This window comes from Crocuta crocuta, unplaced genomic scaffold (genome assembly GCF_008692635.1).
Source record: "Crocuta crocuta isolate KB4526 unplaced genomic scaffold, BGI_CrCroc_1.0 scaffold377, whole genome shotgun sequence".
NCBI classification, from domain to species: domain Eukaryota; kingdom Metazoa; phylum Chordata; class Mammalia; order Carnivora; family Hyaenidae; genus Crocuta; species Crocuta crocuta.
Genome location: NW_027528209.1, coordinates 2,007,657 through 2,025,546, shown reverse-complemented (window position 1 = coordinate 2,025,546; position 17,890 = coordinate 2,007,657). Strand labels below are relative to the sequence as shown.

Sequence of the window (17,890 nt, the reverse complement as noted above, 5' to 3'; positions counted from 1 at the left end):
CCAAGCATCTGCCACACACATCAATCACAGCTATTAACAAAGTACATCACTGCCTTTTATTGGCTTGCTTCATGTAAAGATTTAATGTACATGAACAACACAAAATATTAAAATGAAGGATGACCTACAATTAGAGTGTTTCACAAGATGAAGAGAAGTAATTGAATAGGTAAACACACAATTGAACTTATTTCTTGTAAGTGGGATTGCATCTAAGGAAAATTGTGAAGCCAAGTGTTTCCTTTTCCTTCTCAAGTTTGTGTTCTTGGTGATCCAGTGACCACAGCCCGCAAGGTACCTCAGTACTGATGCCCATATAACCATGCTGTCCTCTTCTTAATTTCTCTTCCCTCAAGACAGCCACATCTCTACTGTGCTAGGAGTTAAAAACCTGGATTTTGGTCCTGACTGTGTCATTAAACTGCTGTGTGACATCTGGCACATAACTTTCCCTCACCGAGTTTCAATTGCTTTAATGCAGAGTTAGATTTAATGAGATGTTTACCAAACCTTCCTGATTATAAAAAATAAACTGAATCAGCACCTTGTGCCCCTTGTTAAGAATATAGATTTCTGAGCTCCACTCTGAATGTAAGGGGGGAGGGTGTTTTAATGTAAATTTCATTGATTTTTTCCCCCAGTTTCAGTATATTACCTTCACTTTAAGGCATACAGTGATCCTGCAGTGATCAGTTTTCAAATGTTTTCAAATCTGAAAAAGTAGCCTACATATCATTCTTAAAAATACACTGTAAAAGGCACCTAATGGGTTTTTTTTTTTTTAATCAGCTTGTTGGGGCTTTTTAATTTACTTTCTTTTTACTCAAATTCCAGATGGGCGATCTCAAGTTACGTACACATTCTCATAGGAGGGAATTCCTTACAAACAAAACTACAAGTACATAAGAAATTTCCAACATTTAAAATTGCGGTTCTTTAAAATTACCACAAGTGAACGACTAAACAGTAACAAAATCATTTTCATTAGAAAGTACTTTTAATTTTTAAAAAATGCTTCAAACACAATGGAATAAACAAAATAGTCTTACCTAATCGTAATTCTCCAAAATTGCCACATCCAATTTTTTTTCCAACTCTAAAGTTAGGTCCAACCATTAAAACTCCAGAAGATGAAGACCCAGTTCCTCGAGTATTGTGTCCCGACCGACCACTAGGTCGTGCCATTCTATCATCAGATTTGTCCTTGTCTTTCTTTTTATTATCCATATCAAGTTTGCGGTACTCCACTTTGAATTCGTTAATCAAGACAAGCACACTGAAATAGGGTGTTGTGAGAACAGGTACATCACTAGGTTAACTGTACCAGGTGGGTAATTGTTAACATTCAAATTGTAGTAGGTAGTCTGTTAACTGGCGCGTGTTCATCCCATTCGTAAAATTTTTCTCAGTTGTCTTTTCAGCAAAACATGTCTTCAAAGTTATCCTTTCAATGATGGAAGTTGATATTGATAGAGAGCTAAAATATTAGGAAAGGAAAGTTAGTCAACTTAGAGAATTGAAAGAATGTATTTTGGGGAAATTAATAACTAAGTTCAGGCAACCAACTATTTCTATTCGTTGATTCCCACTTAAAGTGACCCTTAAAGTGATTCCCACAGTAGACTAAAAGTGACCATTACTGTCTTTCCTATACTTGAATACCAAAGAGATCACAAAGCCAAAACAAAGAAAAACTATTAAAAATTAAAAATGTAATAAAAACGTACTGAGTATTTCATAAGACAATATGATGCATTCACTAACTTAGACCTCCCAACTTAAACCATTTCAATTTTTGCCAGTAAGGCAATATGAGATTTTCCATTTAAAAGCAGAAAAAGAGAATACCTTTTGCAAATCAGTGAAACATTTTAATAAAAATGTCCTTACACATGTCCATACACAATGATTTTCAAAGTCTTCCTAAATGTACATTCTCACTCGATCTTCGTTAATTCAAATATTTATAACCCACTACCTCTACACAGACATGGAGTTCAGAAATGGTAGTGCAAAGAACATTCTTGTCACCCACTACAGGAAACAATTTTATTTTAAGATTTTATTTTTAAGTAATCTGTACACCCAAAGTGGTGCTCGAACTAGACCCCGAGATCAAGAGTCGCATGCTCCACAGGGTGAGCAATTGTTTCTGCCCAGAAAACAATTAATTCTTATGTAACATTTGGAGTAGGCCTTAAAAAATAAATGTCATTTCACAAGGTTAAGAAATACTGGCAGAGATCAACCTCATGATGTGGAGATGGGTGATTTTTTTTTTAATTTTCTAATATATGCATAAAAACAGTAAAGTTAAAAAAAAAAAAGGCTTTTGAAGGAGGCTTCCCCATTCATTTTCTCTAGGAATTTCACCCATCTAACATCTCAATTCTGCAAACGTAAGCAATCTTCCTACTTTTGTTTGACCAATTTGAGTGGATTCCTACCCTCTGTAACTAAAGAAGCTTTGACTTCAAAACATAAGGAAACCAGGATCAATATCAGTATCATGTCTATTCCTATGCCTGAAACTGAGTATATAATGCAATCATAACAAAAGTCCAAACAAAATCAGTATTTTCTGATTAATTTCCAAAAATACACCCAATATGCCATTAGTTCTAACACCCAATGTGTTTATACAGTTTCTTATTATATTTGCAGTGTGTGGGGTGCCTAGGTGTCTCAGCTGGTTAAGCTCCAACTTTGGCTCAGGTCATGATTTCACGGTTTGTGGGTTTGAGCCCTGCATCGGGCTCTGTGCTGACACCTAGCTCAGAGCCTGGAGGCTGCTTCGGATTCTTTGTCCCCCTCTCTCTCTAACCCTCCCCTACTTACGCTGTCTCTCTCTTTCTCTCTCTCTTTCTCTCTCAGAAAAAAATAAAACATTAAAAAAATTATATTTGCAGTGTGCAGATAGTGAGCCTCTGTTTGGTATATGTAAAACCGAATAAATTCTACACATACTGTTTACTCTGGTTCCAAATATAATAGAGTAACTGATAATGAACTTCTGTCCTACTATAAATAACTGTAAGACTGGACAAAACTTATGAAACACCTGTTTTCAGGCACTGGATAATAGGCACTGTGGTCTATGATCCTTGAGAAAAAGGAAATGCCTAAGGTCAGTCCCACCTTTACCCAAGCTCTCTAGCCAGAAATAATTTTCTGACTATAGCGTGGAGAGGTGAAAGGCAGATGGTACACAGTGATCACAAATCAGAGTCACTACTGAAGCAAGTGAGGCAGTGGTACAATGCTGGGGGAAGTAGTGGCAGAGCAGAAAACTAGACTGTACATGTAGGTGGCAGTATTCTGGAATACCTAGTAGACCATGGCTACTATGGGGTTAAATGAATAAAGGACATACTAAAGGCTGCACAGGGCTGGGAGAGCTTTAAGTTCCTATGCAGTCACGATGGAGGAACCACGATAACACCCAGGAATTCTTGTAAGACACCACAAATACCAGGTCTTAAGACTAAGGACCATACCTTAGAATCAAAACTACCCTAGACTGGCCCAACTAAAGCCTAAAACGAAGCCTGGATAAGGTTAAGAATAATCCAATTAAATTAACTCCATTCCAGAAACTCAACATACTTAAATAGACTAAAGACCCAGACTCTTAACAATGTTGAAATTACAATGTCCAGCACATAGTTAAAAATTACCAGAGATGCAAACAAGCAGATTGCCTGCACAGCCAGGAAACCAAGCTGTCAAAGGAAACAGACTCCAAGATGACCCTGATATTGGAAAGAGAAAACAAGCCTTCAAAACTACTAAATAACTATTAAAGTTCTATTAAATTTAAAAAAGAGAATGGGGCAGAAAAAAGTATTTGAATAAATAATGGTTGAAAGTGTCCCAAATTCAGCAAAAACATTAACCTACAAATGTGGAAACTTCAAAAAGATATCAAGAACACTAGAAACCAGAAACGCATGGGTATTCATTTCCTTAAGAGATAAAGTACTATTTGAAGCACAAATAATGTCTCCAGTCATTTATAACAAAAATGGAAGTAAAATATATGGCGACACACATAGGGGGGTGGTATATGGAATTACACTATTTTCACATTGTTATATTCATGAGAAATAATGTTAGTTAACAAAACTAAAACTAAAAAAAACTAAAGAGAAAAAGATAATCATAGTTGACAATGTTAACAATGTTGTTTCAGTAAATGATGAAGCAGAAGACAAAAATATTAGGATGTATATTGATAGACTAAATATTACCATCAACAACCCTGTACTGACATTTATAAAATACATCTAAAAGCTGCATAATATTATTTCCTTTAAACTTTCACCAAGAAAGATCATATGCTGCATCATAATTCAAGTGTCATATAACTGAAATATTACAGAGCATATTCTCTGATCAAAACAGAATTAGGGGCACCTGGGTGGCTCAGGAAGTTGATCCCTCAACTCTTAGTTTTGGCTCAGGTCATGATCTCACAGTTCATGGGATCAAGCCCCAGGAACAGGGGGCTTGACAGTGCAGAGCCTGTTTGGGATTCTCTCTCTCTCTGTCTCTCTCTCTCTGTCTCTGTCTCTCTGCCCTCTCCCATTTGTGTTCTTTCTCCCTCTCAAAATAAATAAACATTAAAAAAAACAAGTAAATAAGGATTCAAAAACTATGAGACATGCAGAAAATCCACAGAGATTTGAAAATTAAATATACTTAAATAATTCATGAGTTGAAAAACAAATCACATGAGAAATCAGGAAAAAAAAACTAACAATGTAATAATGAAACATTAAATTCTGTAAGCTGCAAATAGATCAATGCCTAGAACCAAACAAAAAAATGCAACCTCAAAGACTCATATGTGAAATGAAAAACTAACTTCAATGCATATACGTAAAAATAAATTGGGTAAAGCATAAAAAAGTGTTAATGAACCTCAAAGGAGTCCAAAGAAATTATCCAGGGAGCAAAATCAATAACATAGAAAATAAACAGAGAAAGTAAATAAAGCCAAAAAATTCATTCTCTAAAAATGGTCAATAAAATTGGTACCTCCTAGCAAAAATGATCAAAAAGAAAAAGAAAATCCACAAAAAACAAAAAACAAGAATGAAAGAAGGGATATCACTGAAGATCTTATAGACTTTAAAAAAATAAAGGACAATTTTGAGCGACTTTATGGCAATTAATTTGGTATGGACAAATTTCTTGAAAAATCCAACACATGGTTACAAGATGAAACAAAAAATACAAACAGCTCTGTATATATTTTAAATTTTTAATTTTTTTAGAAAAGTCTCTCAGATATTCGAGTGCGGATTCTAGTTATATGAAGTTCTAGAATCGGCAAAAATAAGTTGTGGTGATAGAAATCACATCAGTATTGCCTAGGGTGCTGGGAACTCTGATTGAAAAGTAGCATGAGGGAACTTTGTGGGGAAAGGAAATGCACATCTTAACTGATGAGAATTACGAAGGTGTACACATTTGTCTAAACTCATCAAACTATACTCTGTATTGTATTATATGTCAGGGACACTTCAAAGTGTGAGTTTTATTTTTTAAATGTAACTTTTAGAAATAACACACATCCAAAAAACTAAATGCTATATCTGAAAGCATACGTAGTTTCCCTACGATAACATTACCATAAAAATTACCTTAAAATGCTATTTTTTTAAGTAAAGGAACATATCGGTATTTTATTTTAGATGTTTTAGAGGCCTTTTCTATATTTATATTACTTCTAAAAGTAATTTTCCTTTTATAATTTTTCGTGTTATTTTCAATATTTAGCTTTTTGTGTATATCTCATCAAATACCCAAAACACATTCAACATATAATAGGAATTCAAATGATAAAGATACAGTAAAAATACCCCTTGGGATACCCATACCCTTTGTCCTTCATCTCCCTTGCCTACCCAGAGGTAATAACCATACATTACCTTCAGTTTGGTATGTACGCTCCAGGCCCTTTTCGTAATGCCTTTTTTTATAATACATGCATATCCAGAAAGCGGTATTTATAGGTTTGCTATTTGTTTTACAGAAGTCCTCGTGAAACCTCTAAAGAACCAAAATTGCCTCACGACAGAAACAGCATTTGCGTCTTTCCTACATTACAGCGCTATTGCCCTTTCCCTTGCACACCTCTCTACCCGACATGGACCGTTGAGGAGCAAGGATCAGCATACTGAATGGGGAGACAAAGAGTCATGAGACAAACCAGAATCCCTCCCCCAAAGTTCTGGAGCCAAGGGCCAAGCCTGAAAGTGGGACGTGGGGAGACAGCGGTAGAAATAAGCAATCGATTGGCGTAAAACTGAACTTCAAAATTGGAACAAGTATTCTTAATACCTGAAAAGAAGTCCATTGCTAAAACTGAACTTATTGTTATAAATATGTGACAAGAAAGCAACAGAAATTCACTAAGATATCATCTATGAGTGGCAAAAGGGGAATAATCAAAGGAGATATAGGATAAATACTGGTTAGGGAGAAATGAAGCCATTTCCTTTTTACTCCCTCCAGGTTACCACATTCAAGAAACATCATAAACCTGTAATAATACATGTTTTAGTCTTGAAAATATTTTTAACAAATTAGATTTTTGTATTAAAATATTCTCTTACTAAGGATCTCAAACAGTGCTAGGACTTTCCCTATTATAACAACTGTCCAACAGTGTCAGAATTGCCTACACTACGGCTATTAGCTATAGCCACATATTCCAGCCTGCAAACGAAATGTAGCCTGCTACTTGTTTTAAACAGCCTACAGATTAAGAATGGTCTTTACATTGTTACATGAATGGGGAAAAATTAAAACAATGATAATATTTCGTGACACATGGAAATTGTATGACTAACTGTACTGTTCACAAATAGTTTTAAGGACGAACTCAAGTTAATTTGTTTACATATCTTCATGGCTGCCTCATGCTACAGGAGCTGAGTAGTTGTGAGAGACCATGTGTGGCACTCTTACTATTTCATACTGTGCACAGCATACCACAAACTGCTGTCAGTGTCACGCTTTTAAAGCACAGTGGAGTGAGGACTGTGTATTTCAGGTGAGATGGCAAAGCAATGTGTTTATTATAACAGTCTACTAAAGAACAACAATACACTTGAACATGATCAAAACTACCAGCTTTCTACTGCAGGATAACAAATTACCAAAAACTTAATTCAGTTTCCATGGATCACAAGTCTGGGCACAGCTCAACTGAGTCATTTGCTCAGGGTTTCAGAGGCTTCATTCAAGGTATCAGCCGGCTGCAATCTCATCTGGAGGCTAAAGAAGGAAAGAATTCTCTTCCAAGCCCCTTCAGATTATAGGCAGAATTCACATCATTGCCATGGATAAGTAAGGGCCCCTGCTTTTTGCTGGTTCTCAGATGGAGGTCACCCTCGGGTCCTACATGGTGCCTACAGTTCCTAGAAGCTACCTACATACAGTTCATTGCCACATGGGTTTCTCCAACACAACCACTCACTTCTTTGAGTTTCCAAAAAAAAAGTCCTGAGCTCTGATTTACTAAGAATGAGTCTTATGTAAGGTTAAATAACCTTCCCTCGTCCCTAAGTCCCAATCTTTGTACCCTGTTCCAACACACTGGTTCTCCCAGGTCTTGGGAATCCTTGCTATATCCTTCCAGACCTCTTTGATGCTACTGCCTACGTAGGATTAGGAAAAAAAACTCTTGGAACACCAACTAGTTGTGAAGACTGCACAAGGTTTAATCTATGCTTCTTTTATTCATTATAAAATTCAATTACACTAGGAGACTTCGAAGGATATTCTTACATTGTGTGCAATATTATAACTGCCTGTTGAACGTGATGACAAGGACTCTTATAAGTAACTTTGTGATCTCTGAACCTAGGATACTACTGGGCATGTAGGACAGTTAAGAGATACTGTAGATTAATAAATTTATTTCTGTCTCTAAACATTTCCAGGTTTCATATGATTCCAACTTAGAGCCCTCCCAGTTACATATCATCAGACCCCCTAACATCAGGCTCTTCATTCATCTGAAACACCTCGGTGAACCTCATTCTCATATGCCCATCAGTGTGTTACCAGAGCTCCCACGAATTTCCTGGGTGAGATGGCATTCCCTTGCCTGAAGTATTCTGTTAATATTGTCTGCATTTCTGCTTTCTGTACTGATTCATCCTACCACCAGAGAAAAATCAGTTCTCAAAAGTGAAGATATTTTTTCAGTTCTAACACCAGTAGACCATGAGTCACTAATCCAAATGTCCAAATGAGTAAGGCAGATAATATACATGAGTGAATCAAGCAGAGAACAAGACAAGAAGAAATACTGGAAACTACAGCAAACTGGAAAGCAAATACCCATTTAAAAGGGGCAGCTATTACTCAGCTATAAGCAAGTGTTGCCATTCAGGAATCTAGATGTTTCCATTTTTCAAAAAAATCCAGAAGCCTATATTTTTATGTAAAATCTTCATAGTTGCTATTTGCTGAGCACTTATTATGTTATGTACTTTAAATAGATTAACTCATCAATTCTCAAAACTGTAAGTACAATTACAACGAACCCCTACTTTTACCAAGAAGGAAACTAATATGTAAAGAAATTACACCACCATGACCAGCATCAACAAGTCTGTACGTGGTATAGCTGTAAGATGATGAACAAAAAGTAGAATTCCTGAGTTCATATTATTGCCCACTTCACCTCCTACCATATAGCCTGGACCTTTGTCTCTGGATCTGTAGCATGGGACTGCTCTGTTTTGCCAGCCTACATTCTCAGTATCTACAGCACCTTAATGTTGCCAGATCCTAATTTGAACCAACATGAGGTAAAGGAGGGAACCCACCATGCAATAACCCCAATTCATATACACAGGATTCCAAGACATTTATGAACAGAAAGAAGAAACAAATCATTAACCTACAAAAGTGCAATATGCTGTCTTACTCTGATATACATCTTTCTATTACAACATATTTTTAAGAAGAATTAACAACTGTAACTATGAATATCCATATTAATAAAAACACTTGGAGACGTGAAATATTAACAAACTTTTGGAAGATGGGAAGAAAAGCAAATAATGACAGATGAAAACAATGAAGGAAGCAAAGGCCCAAATTAGGTGCCACAAAAGACAACAGGTGAGGGGCGCGTGGGTGGCTCAGTCGGTTAAGCATCTGACTTCAGCTCAGGTCATGATCTTGCGGGTCTCGAGTTCCAGCCCCGCATGTCGGACTCTGTGCTGACAGCTTAGAGCCTGGAGCCTGCTTTGGATTCTGTGTCTCCTTCTCTCTCTGCCCCTCCCCCACTTGAGCACTCTCTCAAAAATAAACAAATGTTAAAAACAATTTTTTTAATAAATTGATCTGCTAGACAAAAGTCCACAAAGGCTTCCTAAAGGAAGTGACATGAACTGGTAAGCACGAGAAAGGGAAGGGAGGCAGGGGCAAAATGGGGCAATGGGAAAATTGTTACTAACTACTATTACTATTTCTTATGTTGAAGAGCAAAACAAAAACAAATCTCTAAAGAAACCAAAGGAGAATGTGGGGGAGGGGAAATTATACTCTGGCATCATATCCCCATTTGGCATTGTGAAGAACTCCTTGCCTAAAGACTGGTTCCCCGAGTGTTTACTGCATGTGGAATCTAACAGTCACTAAGCTCCAGCACGTATACGTGACGCCAGGAGACTGATGAACCAACAATCCAGAATCGCTGTACTTGTGAAGAAAGCTGGTGATCGCCGAAAGCAAATAAAAAATCAGGGGAAAGTAGACCATGCAAGCAAAAGAAGAGGAAAACGACAAAAAATAAAAACAATTAGACCCTCAGAGGTTTTTGAGAACAGTAATGATAAAATAATGCTACATTAAATGGAATACCCAAGTGGGGAAACCATCTTAATAGCTAAAACAAGAACAAAACAAATAAAGGAAAAGAGAATGATGTAATCCAATACCTCCAGCCTTGAACTAATAATAGTAGTTAACAGGGAGGCCAGAGAAAATTAAGAGAAAGAAATTTTCAAAAAAAAAATTTCCTCAGCTAGAGCAAAAAGGGTCCATACAGTGCTAATCAAGAAAGGTACCCTATGTTTACTGCAGCATTATTTAAAACAGTCAAATTACGGAAGCAGCCCAGCTGTCCATCGACAGATGAATGGATAGAGGATGTAGTATATAGATACGATGGAATATTATTCAGCCATAAAAAGGAATAAAATCCTGCCATTTGCAACAACATAGATGAACTAAGACAGTACAGTGCTAAGCAAAATAAGTCAGTCAGAGAAAGACAAATACTGTATGATTTCACTAAGTGGAATTTAAGAACAGAAACAAACAAAAGTAGAGAGAGAGACAAACCAATAAAAAATTCTTAACCAGATGCGAGGTGGGGGGAAGGATGAGTGAAATAGGTGGAGTAGGTGATGGGGATTAAAGAGCACACTTATCATGATGGGTACATAGTAAAGTAGACAATTGCTAAATAACTGAACCTTACACCTGAAACTAATATAATACTATATGTTGACTGTACTGGAATAAAAACTAAAAAACAATTTAAAAAACTTTTTAAAGGTAAGAAACCAGGGAGAGGAGTAGCCTGGGTGGCTCAATCATCTGAGCATCCAACTCTTGATTTTGGCTCAGGTCATGATCTCACGGTTCATGGGCTCAAGCTCCATGTTGGGCTTTGCACTGACAGCAAAGAGCCTGCTTTGGATGCTCTGTCTCCCTTTCCCTCTGCCCCTCCCACACTTGCGCTCTCTTTCTCAAAATTAATATTTAAAAAATTTTTTTTAGTAAAAAGAAAAATAATAAATAATAAAAAGGTAATTAATCTAAGGAGCCTGGATGGCACAGGCAGTTAAGCATCCAACTCTTGGTTTCAGCTCAGGTCATGATCTCATGGTTCCTGGGCTCGAGCCCCATGTTGGGCTTTGCACTGCTGGGATTATCTTTGTCTCCTTCTCTTTCTGCCCTTCCCCCTAACTCATGCACACATAACAAACAAACAAGTAAAATTAACCCTATCATACTACTTGGTTCTATTCCATGTCCTAACAGTAGAAGCAGGATTTTCAGCTTTTAGAATCAATCATACCCCCAAAAATGCAAGATAAATATTAGAGAACATAAAGTTTTCCGTCCTTGATACAACTGGCAAATGGCCAGCTGTTAAGGGGAATTAGAAAGAGTGAAAGGGAAAACAGAAATAAGAATATCTGCACCTTACCAAGTATAAAGTAACAAGATAATGTAAATTTTGTTACAACAAAAAAAGAGATGTAAGAATGTTATTTAAAATGTCAAAGGTAAACAATAGAAGAATTAAACACAGGAACTATCCAAACATTTACAGCATTTACAGACAGAAGGGTAAATAGGAATGTGTGAGCTAAAAATCTCATCACTCTAGTAGAAAATTATAAGATAATGCAAAAAAAAAAAAGACAATTTTACTTCTTCCCTTTCAATATAATGTTTGTATTGTTTTTGACCTCAGAGGAAAAGCTTTCATTTCAAACTTTCACCATTGAATATGATGTTAGCAAATGGGCTTGTTACATGTGGTCTTTGTTATGGTAAGGTACGTTCCTTCTATACATAATTTCTTATGAGTTTTATCCTGAAGGAATGTTGAATTTTGTCAAATGCATTTTCTGAACCTATTAAAATACTCGTACAATTTTTATCTTTTATTCTGTGCATGTAGTGTATTACATTTTTCGATGAGCAAAAGTTGAAGCATTCTTACATTCCAGGCTTACATTCCACTCGATCCTTTAAATGTTGTAGTAAATTCAGTTTGCCAGTACTGTGTGCATCTATATTTATCAGGAAAATTGATCTATAATATTCTTTTCCTGTAGTGCCCTTATCGGGCTTTGGCATCAGGGTAATGTTGGCCTTGTGAAATGACTTTAGGAGTGTTACCTCCTCTTCAATATTTTGGAAGAGCGTCAGAAGAACTGGTGTTAGTTCTTCTTTAAATGTTTAGTAGAATTCACCAATAAAGACATCTGGTCCTGTTTTTTTGTTGTTGCTGTTGGGAGATTTTTTATTACAAATCCAACCTCCTTGTATTTATAAGTCTATTCAAATTTTCTATTTCCTCCTGACTCAGTCTTGGTAGGTTGTGTGTTTATAGGACTTCGTTTCCTCCATATTACACAATTTGTTGGCATATAATTACCTATAATAATCACTTAAGAGCCTTTGTATTTCTGCCGTATCAGTTGCAATATCTCTTTTATTTCTAATTTTATTTGAGTATTCTTTTTTTCTTAATCTAGCTCAGACTTTATCAATTTTACCCTTAAAATACATCTTAGTTTCATAATATTTTCTCTTGTTTTTCTAGTTTCTATTTCAGTTGTTTCTGCTCTGATCTCTGTTATATCCTTCCTTCTGCTAATCTAGAACCAAGTTTGTTCTTTTCCTACTTCTTCTTTGCCTTGAGGTACAAAGTTTTATGTTCATTCATTTGAGGTTCTTCCCGTTTTCTTTTTTTTAATTTTTTAATGTTTACTTATTTTTGAGAGAGCGAGAGAGAGACAGAACATGAGCAGAGGAGGGACAGAGAAAGAGGGAGACACAGAATCTGAAGCAGGCTCCATGCTCTGAGCTGTTAGGACAGAGTTCGATACGGGGCTTGAACCCACAAACTGTGAGATTATGACCTGAGCCGAAGTCAGACACTTAACTGACTGAGCCACCCAGGTGCCTCTTCCTTTATTCTTAATGTAGGCATTTATCACTATAAATTTCCACCCAAAACTGCTTTAGCTATATCCCATAACTTTTGGTATGATGTGTTTCCAAAACGCTACCAAAAATTGTTACCTATAACAAATTTAGTAAAGTTATAGTATACAAAACCAACATATAAAAATCAATTGAATTTCCATAACTAACAATGAATGCTTTGAAAAAGAAATTATGAAGGCAATCCCATTTACAAAAGGATCCAAAAAATTAAATTCTTAGAAATAAATTTAACCAAGGAGGTCAAAGACCTATATACTGAAAACTCTAAGGTATTAAGGAGAGACTGAAGAAGGCACAAATACATCAAAGGACAGCTTATATTCTTAGATTGATAAAATCAGTAATGTTACAATGATCAAATAATCCTAAGTGATCTACAAATTCAATGCAATCCTTATCAAAATCCCAACAGCTTTTTTCACAGATACAGAAAAAACAATCCTAAAATTCATATAGAACCATAAAAGACTCTAAATACCAAAGCAATTCTGAGGAAGAACAAAACTGAGGGCAACACACTTCCTGATTTTGATCTGTATTACATAATTACAGTAATCAAAACAGTATGGTATTAACATTAAAACACACACACACACACACACACACACACACACATCAACAGAACAGAGAGCCCAGAAATAAATCCACACATATATGGTCAACTAATTTTTGACGAGGGCACCAAAAACACACAATGGGTAAAGGACTGTCTCTTCAATAAATGGTTTTGGGGAAACTAGATATCGGCATGCAAATGAATCAAACCAGACCTCTATCTAACAACATTCACAAAAATTAACTCATAGTGGGTTACAGACTTAAATATAACACTGGAAACCAAAACTACTAAGAGAAAACACAAAAAGAAAGCTTCTTGACACTGGTCTTGTCAATGATTTTTTTGGAAAGGATACCAAAGCACAGCATAGCTAACAGGTATATGAAAAGGTGTTCAACATCACGAATCATGAAGCAAATGCAAATCAAAACCACAACTGCTTTATACCTGTTAGGGTGGCTATTACCAAAAAGGAATTAACAAATGTGGGCAAGGATATGGAGAAAAGCAAGCTCTTGTGCACTGTTACTGAGAATATAACTGGTACAGCCATTATGGAAAATATGGGAGTTCCTCAAAAAAATCAAAAACAGAATTACTATGTGATCCAGCAATCCACTTCTGGGTCTACATCCAAAGGAAACTAAAATAAGTGTCTCAAAGATATGGCTGCACTCTCATGTTCATTGAAGAATTATTCTCAAAAGCCAAGGTATGAAAACAACCTAAGTGTCTGTCACAGGTGAATGGGAAAATAAGATATGATATAGTCAATGGAGCATTATTCAGGCATAAAAAACGAAGGAAATTCTGCCACTGGAATAACACAGATGAAGGGAGAGAAAGGGTATTATGCTGAGTGAAATTCTCCAGATAGAGAGAGACAAAACTTTATGGAATCACTGATTTGTGCAACCTTTAAAAATTTTTAAAAATAAAAAAATAAAAAAGCCAAACTCATAGAAACAGAGAGTAGAATGGGAGATGCAGGGGGCTGCAAGACACGGAGAGATGTAGGTCAAAGGGCAAACTTTCGGTTATAAGATCAGTAAATTCTGAGGATCCAATATACAGCAGGCTGATTATAGTTAGCAATAGTGTATTTTAATACTGTATTATTGTATATCGAAAACTTGCTGGAAGGAGATCTAAATGTCCTCAGCACTCACAAAAACAACAATGAAAAAAGGTAACTATGTGATGGATTTGTTAAATTACTCGATTGTGGTAATCATTTTCCAATGTATACAAAACATTGCATTGTATACTTTATGTGTAATTTTGTCAATTGTTCCTTGGCAAAGTTGGAAAAAAATTAAAATTGGAAAAAATGTAATTCAAAATGTGACATAGAATCAAAGACAAGAGTATATGTACATTCTTTAAAATTATAGAAATAACCACCTAAAGCATTTAAAACTGAAATAATTAAAAGTGGTTTTAGGGGCACCTGGGTGGCTTAGTCGGTTGGGCGTCCGACTTTCGCTTAGGTCATGATCTCGCTGTTCGTGGGTTTGAGCCCCGCGTCGGGCTCTGTGCTGACTGCCAGCTCAGAGCCTGGAGCCTGTTTCAGAGTCTGTGTCTCCCTCTCTCTCTGACCCTCCCCCGCTCACACAGTCTCTCTCTCCTAGAAATAAATAAAACATTAAAAAAAAAGTGGTTTTAAACATCCTCAGATTCAGAGACAGTTTACATACGGGGTTTGAGACAGAAGAAGGAATCTAGAACCAGACCTGGGAAAATTTATAATCTATATACTTAAACATTAAAGTCTCTGAAAAATAAATTCCTTTTCAGCTTCAGAGCAGCCTTTCCTGAAAAATATCAAAATGATCCATCCTTTAAACAACAAATTGTCTCCTATCTACGATCCTGATTAAACAACCCTGTACAAAGGAATCTTCTTTTCCCCTTTTATAACATACTGACAAGTGTGTGAGCATGTGAGCAGGGGTAGGGCAGAGAGAGAGAGAGTAATCCCAAGCAATCTCCGCACTGTCAGTGTAAAGTCTAACTCAGGGCTCGATCCCATGAACCAAAAGAATATGACTTCAGCCAAAATCAAGAGTCAGACGCTTACCCGACCGAGCCACTGAGGCACCCCCATGGATAGGCTTTTAATTTTTCCTCAAGAAAAAAAGTGGTATTAAAAAATTCAAACACTAGAGATATCTTACAAGAGATTAATCTTTCTGTTCTTAGCATATATAGTCATTAATTTAATAAAAATGTTAACTCTACTATGAATAACTAGGTTAAGTTTCATCCTAAAATAACAGAAATACTGCCAAAACTTGATAAGAATATTTCAAATTATTGAAAAGTAAAGTAGTGAGTGCTTCTACCAATCACAGTTTTTGTTTTGGTTTCGTTTAGTATGAATGACAATGGAGTCCACCAATACTGGAAATGGTGGTAGAATTCTTAACCTGAAATCCATGGACCTCTTGAACATTTTCTGAAGACAGAATCCACAGCTTTCAACAGACTGTCCGAAGATTATGTGACTCAAAAAAAGTTAAGAACTACTGAAAAGTGTACTGTCATTTTCTCAGTAAATTACTTTATAGGTGCATTTTTAGGAACAATCTATCCTAAAAACCAAGCAATGTCTGTACTTTATTTAAAAGCCAACCTTGTTAGCAAAAAGTATTTAGGGCAGTTTTCAATATACACACTACAAAACAACTGAGAAAATTTCAAGTGAGGAAATCCGGCAAGAAGTTAAGTCATGTTAGAAACAGAACTATGTGGGGCTCCTGGGTGGCTCAGTTGGTTGAGCATCCGACTCTGGATTTCAGCTCAGGTCAAGATTCCAGGGTCACGAGATAGAGTCACATCATGCTCTGTGCTGAACGTGGAAACTGCTTAAGATTCTCTCTCTCCCTCTGCCCCTCTCCCTTGCTCATGCTCTCTCCAAAATTAAAAAAAAAATTTTTTAAAGAAATTTAAAGCAAAAGAAATATAACTCTGTAATACTAAATATAAATGGATACCATGACGTTCACTACCCATACTTAACAAATTTATTTTTCTGATTTCTGACTGTCACACAAAAACAGAAATATCAGCAGATAGAAGATTCAGAGCATCCATTAAAGTCACCCCGGTTGCTAAACGCCCACGCATAATTCTAGTATTGTATTATACCTATAGATACAGTCAAGAGCAATAAGAGAACATTTCTCTCAGAAGTTTTAAGTTCAAAAACTACAAGGAAGAGAATGGAAAAACATAGCTTGAAAACTTAAAAATGAGGCATCCAGAGATATCAAAACTACTGAGAGAAGAAAGTTTCATACAAGTATGCGTGGCATATGCTTCCTTTTAACACAAATTAAATAATGATCCATATGGCTTAAGGATGTTTTAACTTTTATAAGCGATACCTCCGTTTAGCTGAAACCCTAAACCTTCTACAACCAAATAGAAAGGACATGGATTTAGTTAATGTACTTAAAAGTACATGAATGTGCATAAATAGTAATAAAATATTTCCAAATTATGTTTGATCCTATCATTATTCTCAGCATACTGACTGCAATATCTGTATTTAAGACAGAACTTATTAAAGGGATATATTTTTAAATTATCCTCAAGACTAAATACAGATAATCAACTGCCTTGCTTTTCATAAGCAATTACAATTTTGATATAGTAACATCCACTAATAAAGATAAAAAAGAGCTGCTAAACACAGAAAACATTAGACATAATCTGATTAGATGAACAGAAATATAGACCACTGGCATACTTCTAATTTAATGATCACTGATGAATCTTCAAAACAGAAAACAGAAAATCAGGTTCTCTAATCTTCCTGGCCCAATAATTTAATACGTTATGGACCCAACTGAGCTTCTCTTAGATGGCGACTGGAGGAAACAAAGCAGTCTGAGAACTTATCCATATAGTAACTTCTACCTCATAAAAAACCACCCAGACCCAGCTAAGGCTTTCAAATACTAATGAGCAATTCTAACAATTTCTAAAGGCTGATTAATACTCTACCTAGCTTCCAAAATATCGCTGCAATACACACAGAACCACTCCATGCACCTGCCATATCAAGTATGAACACTTCCTACGGTTATCTTTTCATGTTGAACATGTCAGTCAATGTTTTTTGCAAATACAAAATTAGACGTGATGGAAATTTTAAAATTAACTTTCTGGGGCACCTGGGTGGCTCAGTCAGTTAAGCATCTGACTTCGGCTCCAGTCATGATCTCACAGTTCGTGGTTTCAAGCCCTGTGTTGGGCTCTGTGCTGACAGCTCAGAGCCTGGAGCCTGTCTCAGATTCTGTTTCTCTCTCTCTCTCTCTCTCTCTCTCTCAGAACCTGGAGCCTGTCTCAGATTCTGTTTCTTTCTCTCTCTCTCTCTCTCTGTTCACCCCTGCCTGTGTTCTGTCTCTCAAAAATAAACATTAAAAAAGTTGAAAAAATTAGATAAAAAATAAAATTAATTTTTTCTCACATGTTATTTGTCAGAGCATCAATTTCTCACTGCTTTGATATCCTTAATGAAAAGCCCACATTGAGTATATT

General features: G+C 36.1%; 1 protein-coding gene across 8 annotated transcripts in view; it reads right to left on the bottom strand.

The window, feature by feature from the left end:
- The window catches only part of CSNK1G3 (casein kinase 1 gamma 3), a 71,438-nt gene extending 69,965 nt beyond the window's left edge, over positions 1-1,473 (bottom strand). For all 8 annotated transcript variants that reach the window (XM_077753019.1, XM_077753021.1, XM_077753015.1 and 5 more), the window contains exon 1: positions 1,050-1,473. In XM_077753019.1, the coding sequence (XP_077609145.1) occupies positions 1,050-1,227 (178 nt within the window). In that variant the 5' untranslated portion in view covers positions 1,228-1,473. The remainder of the gene's footprint in view (positions 1-1,049) is intronic.
- Positions 1,474-17,890: the final 16,417 nt, after the last annotated feature.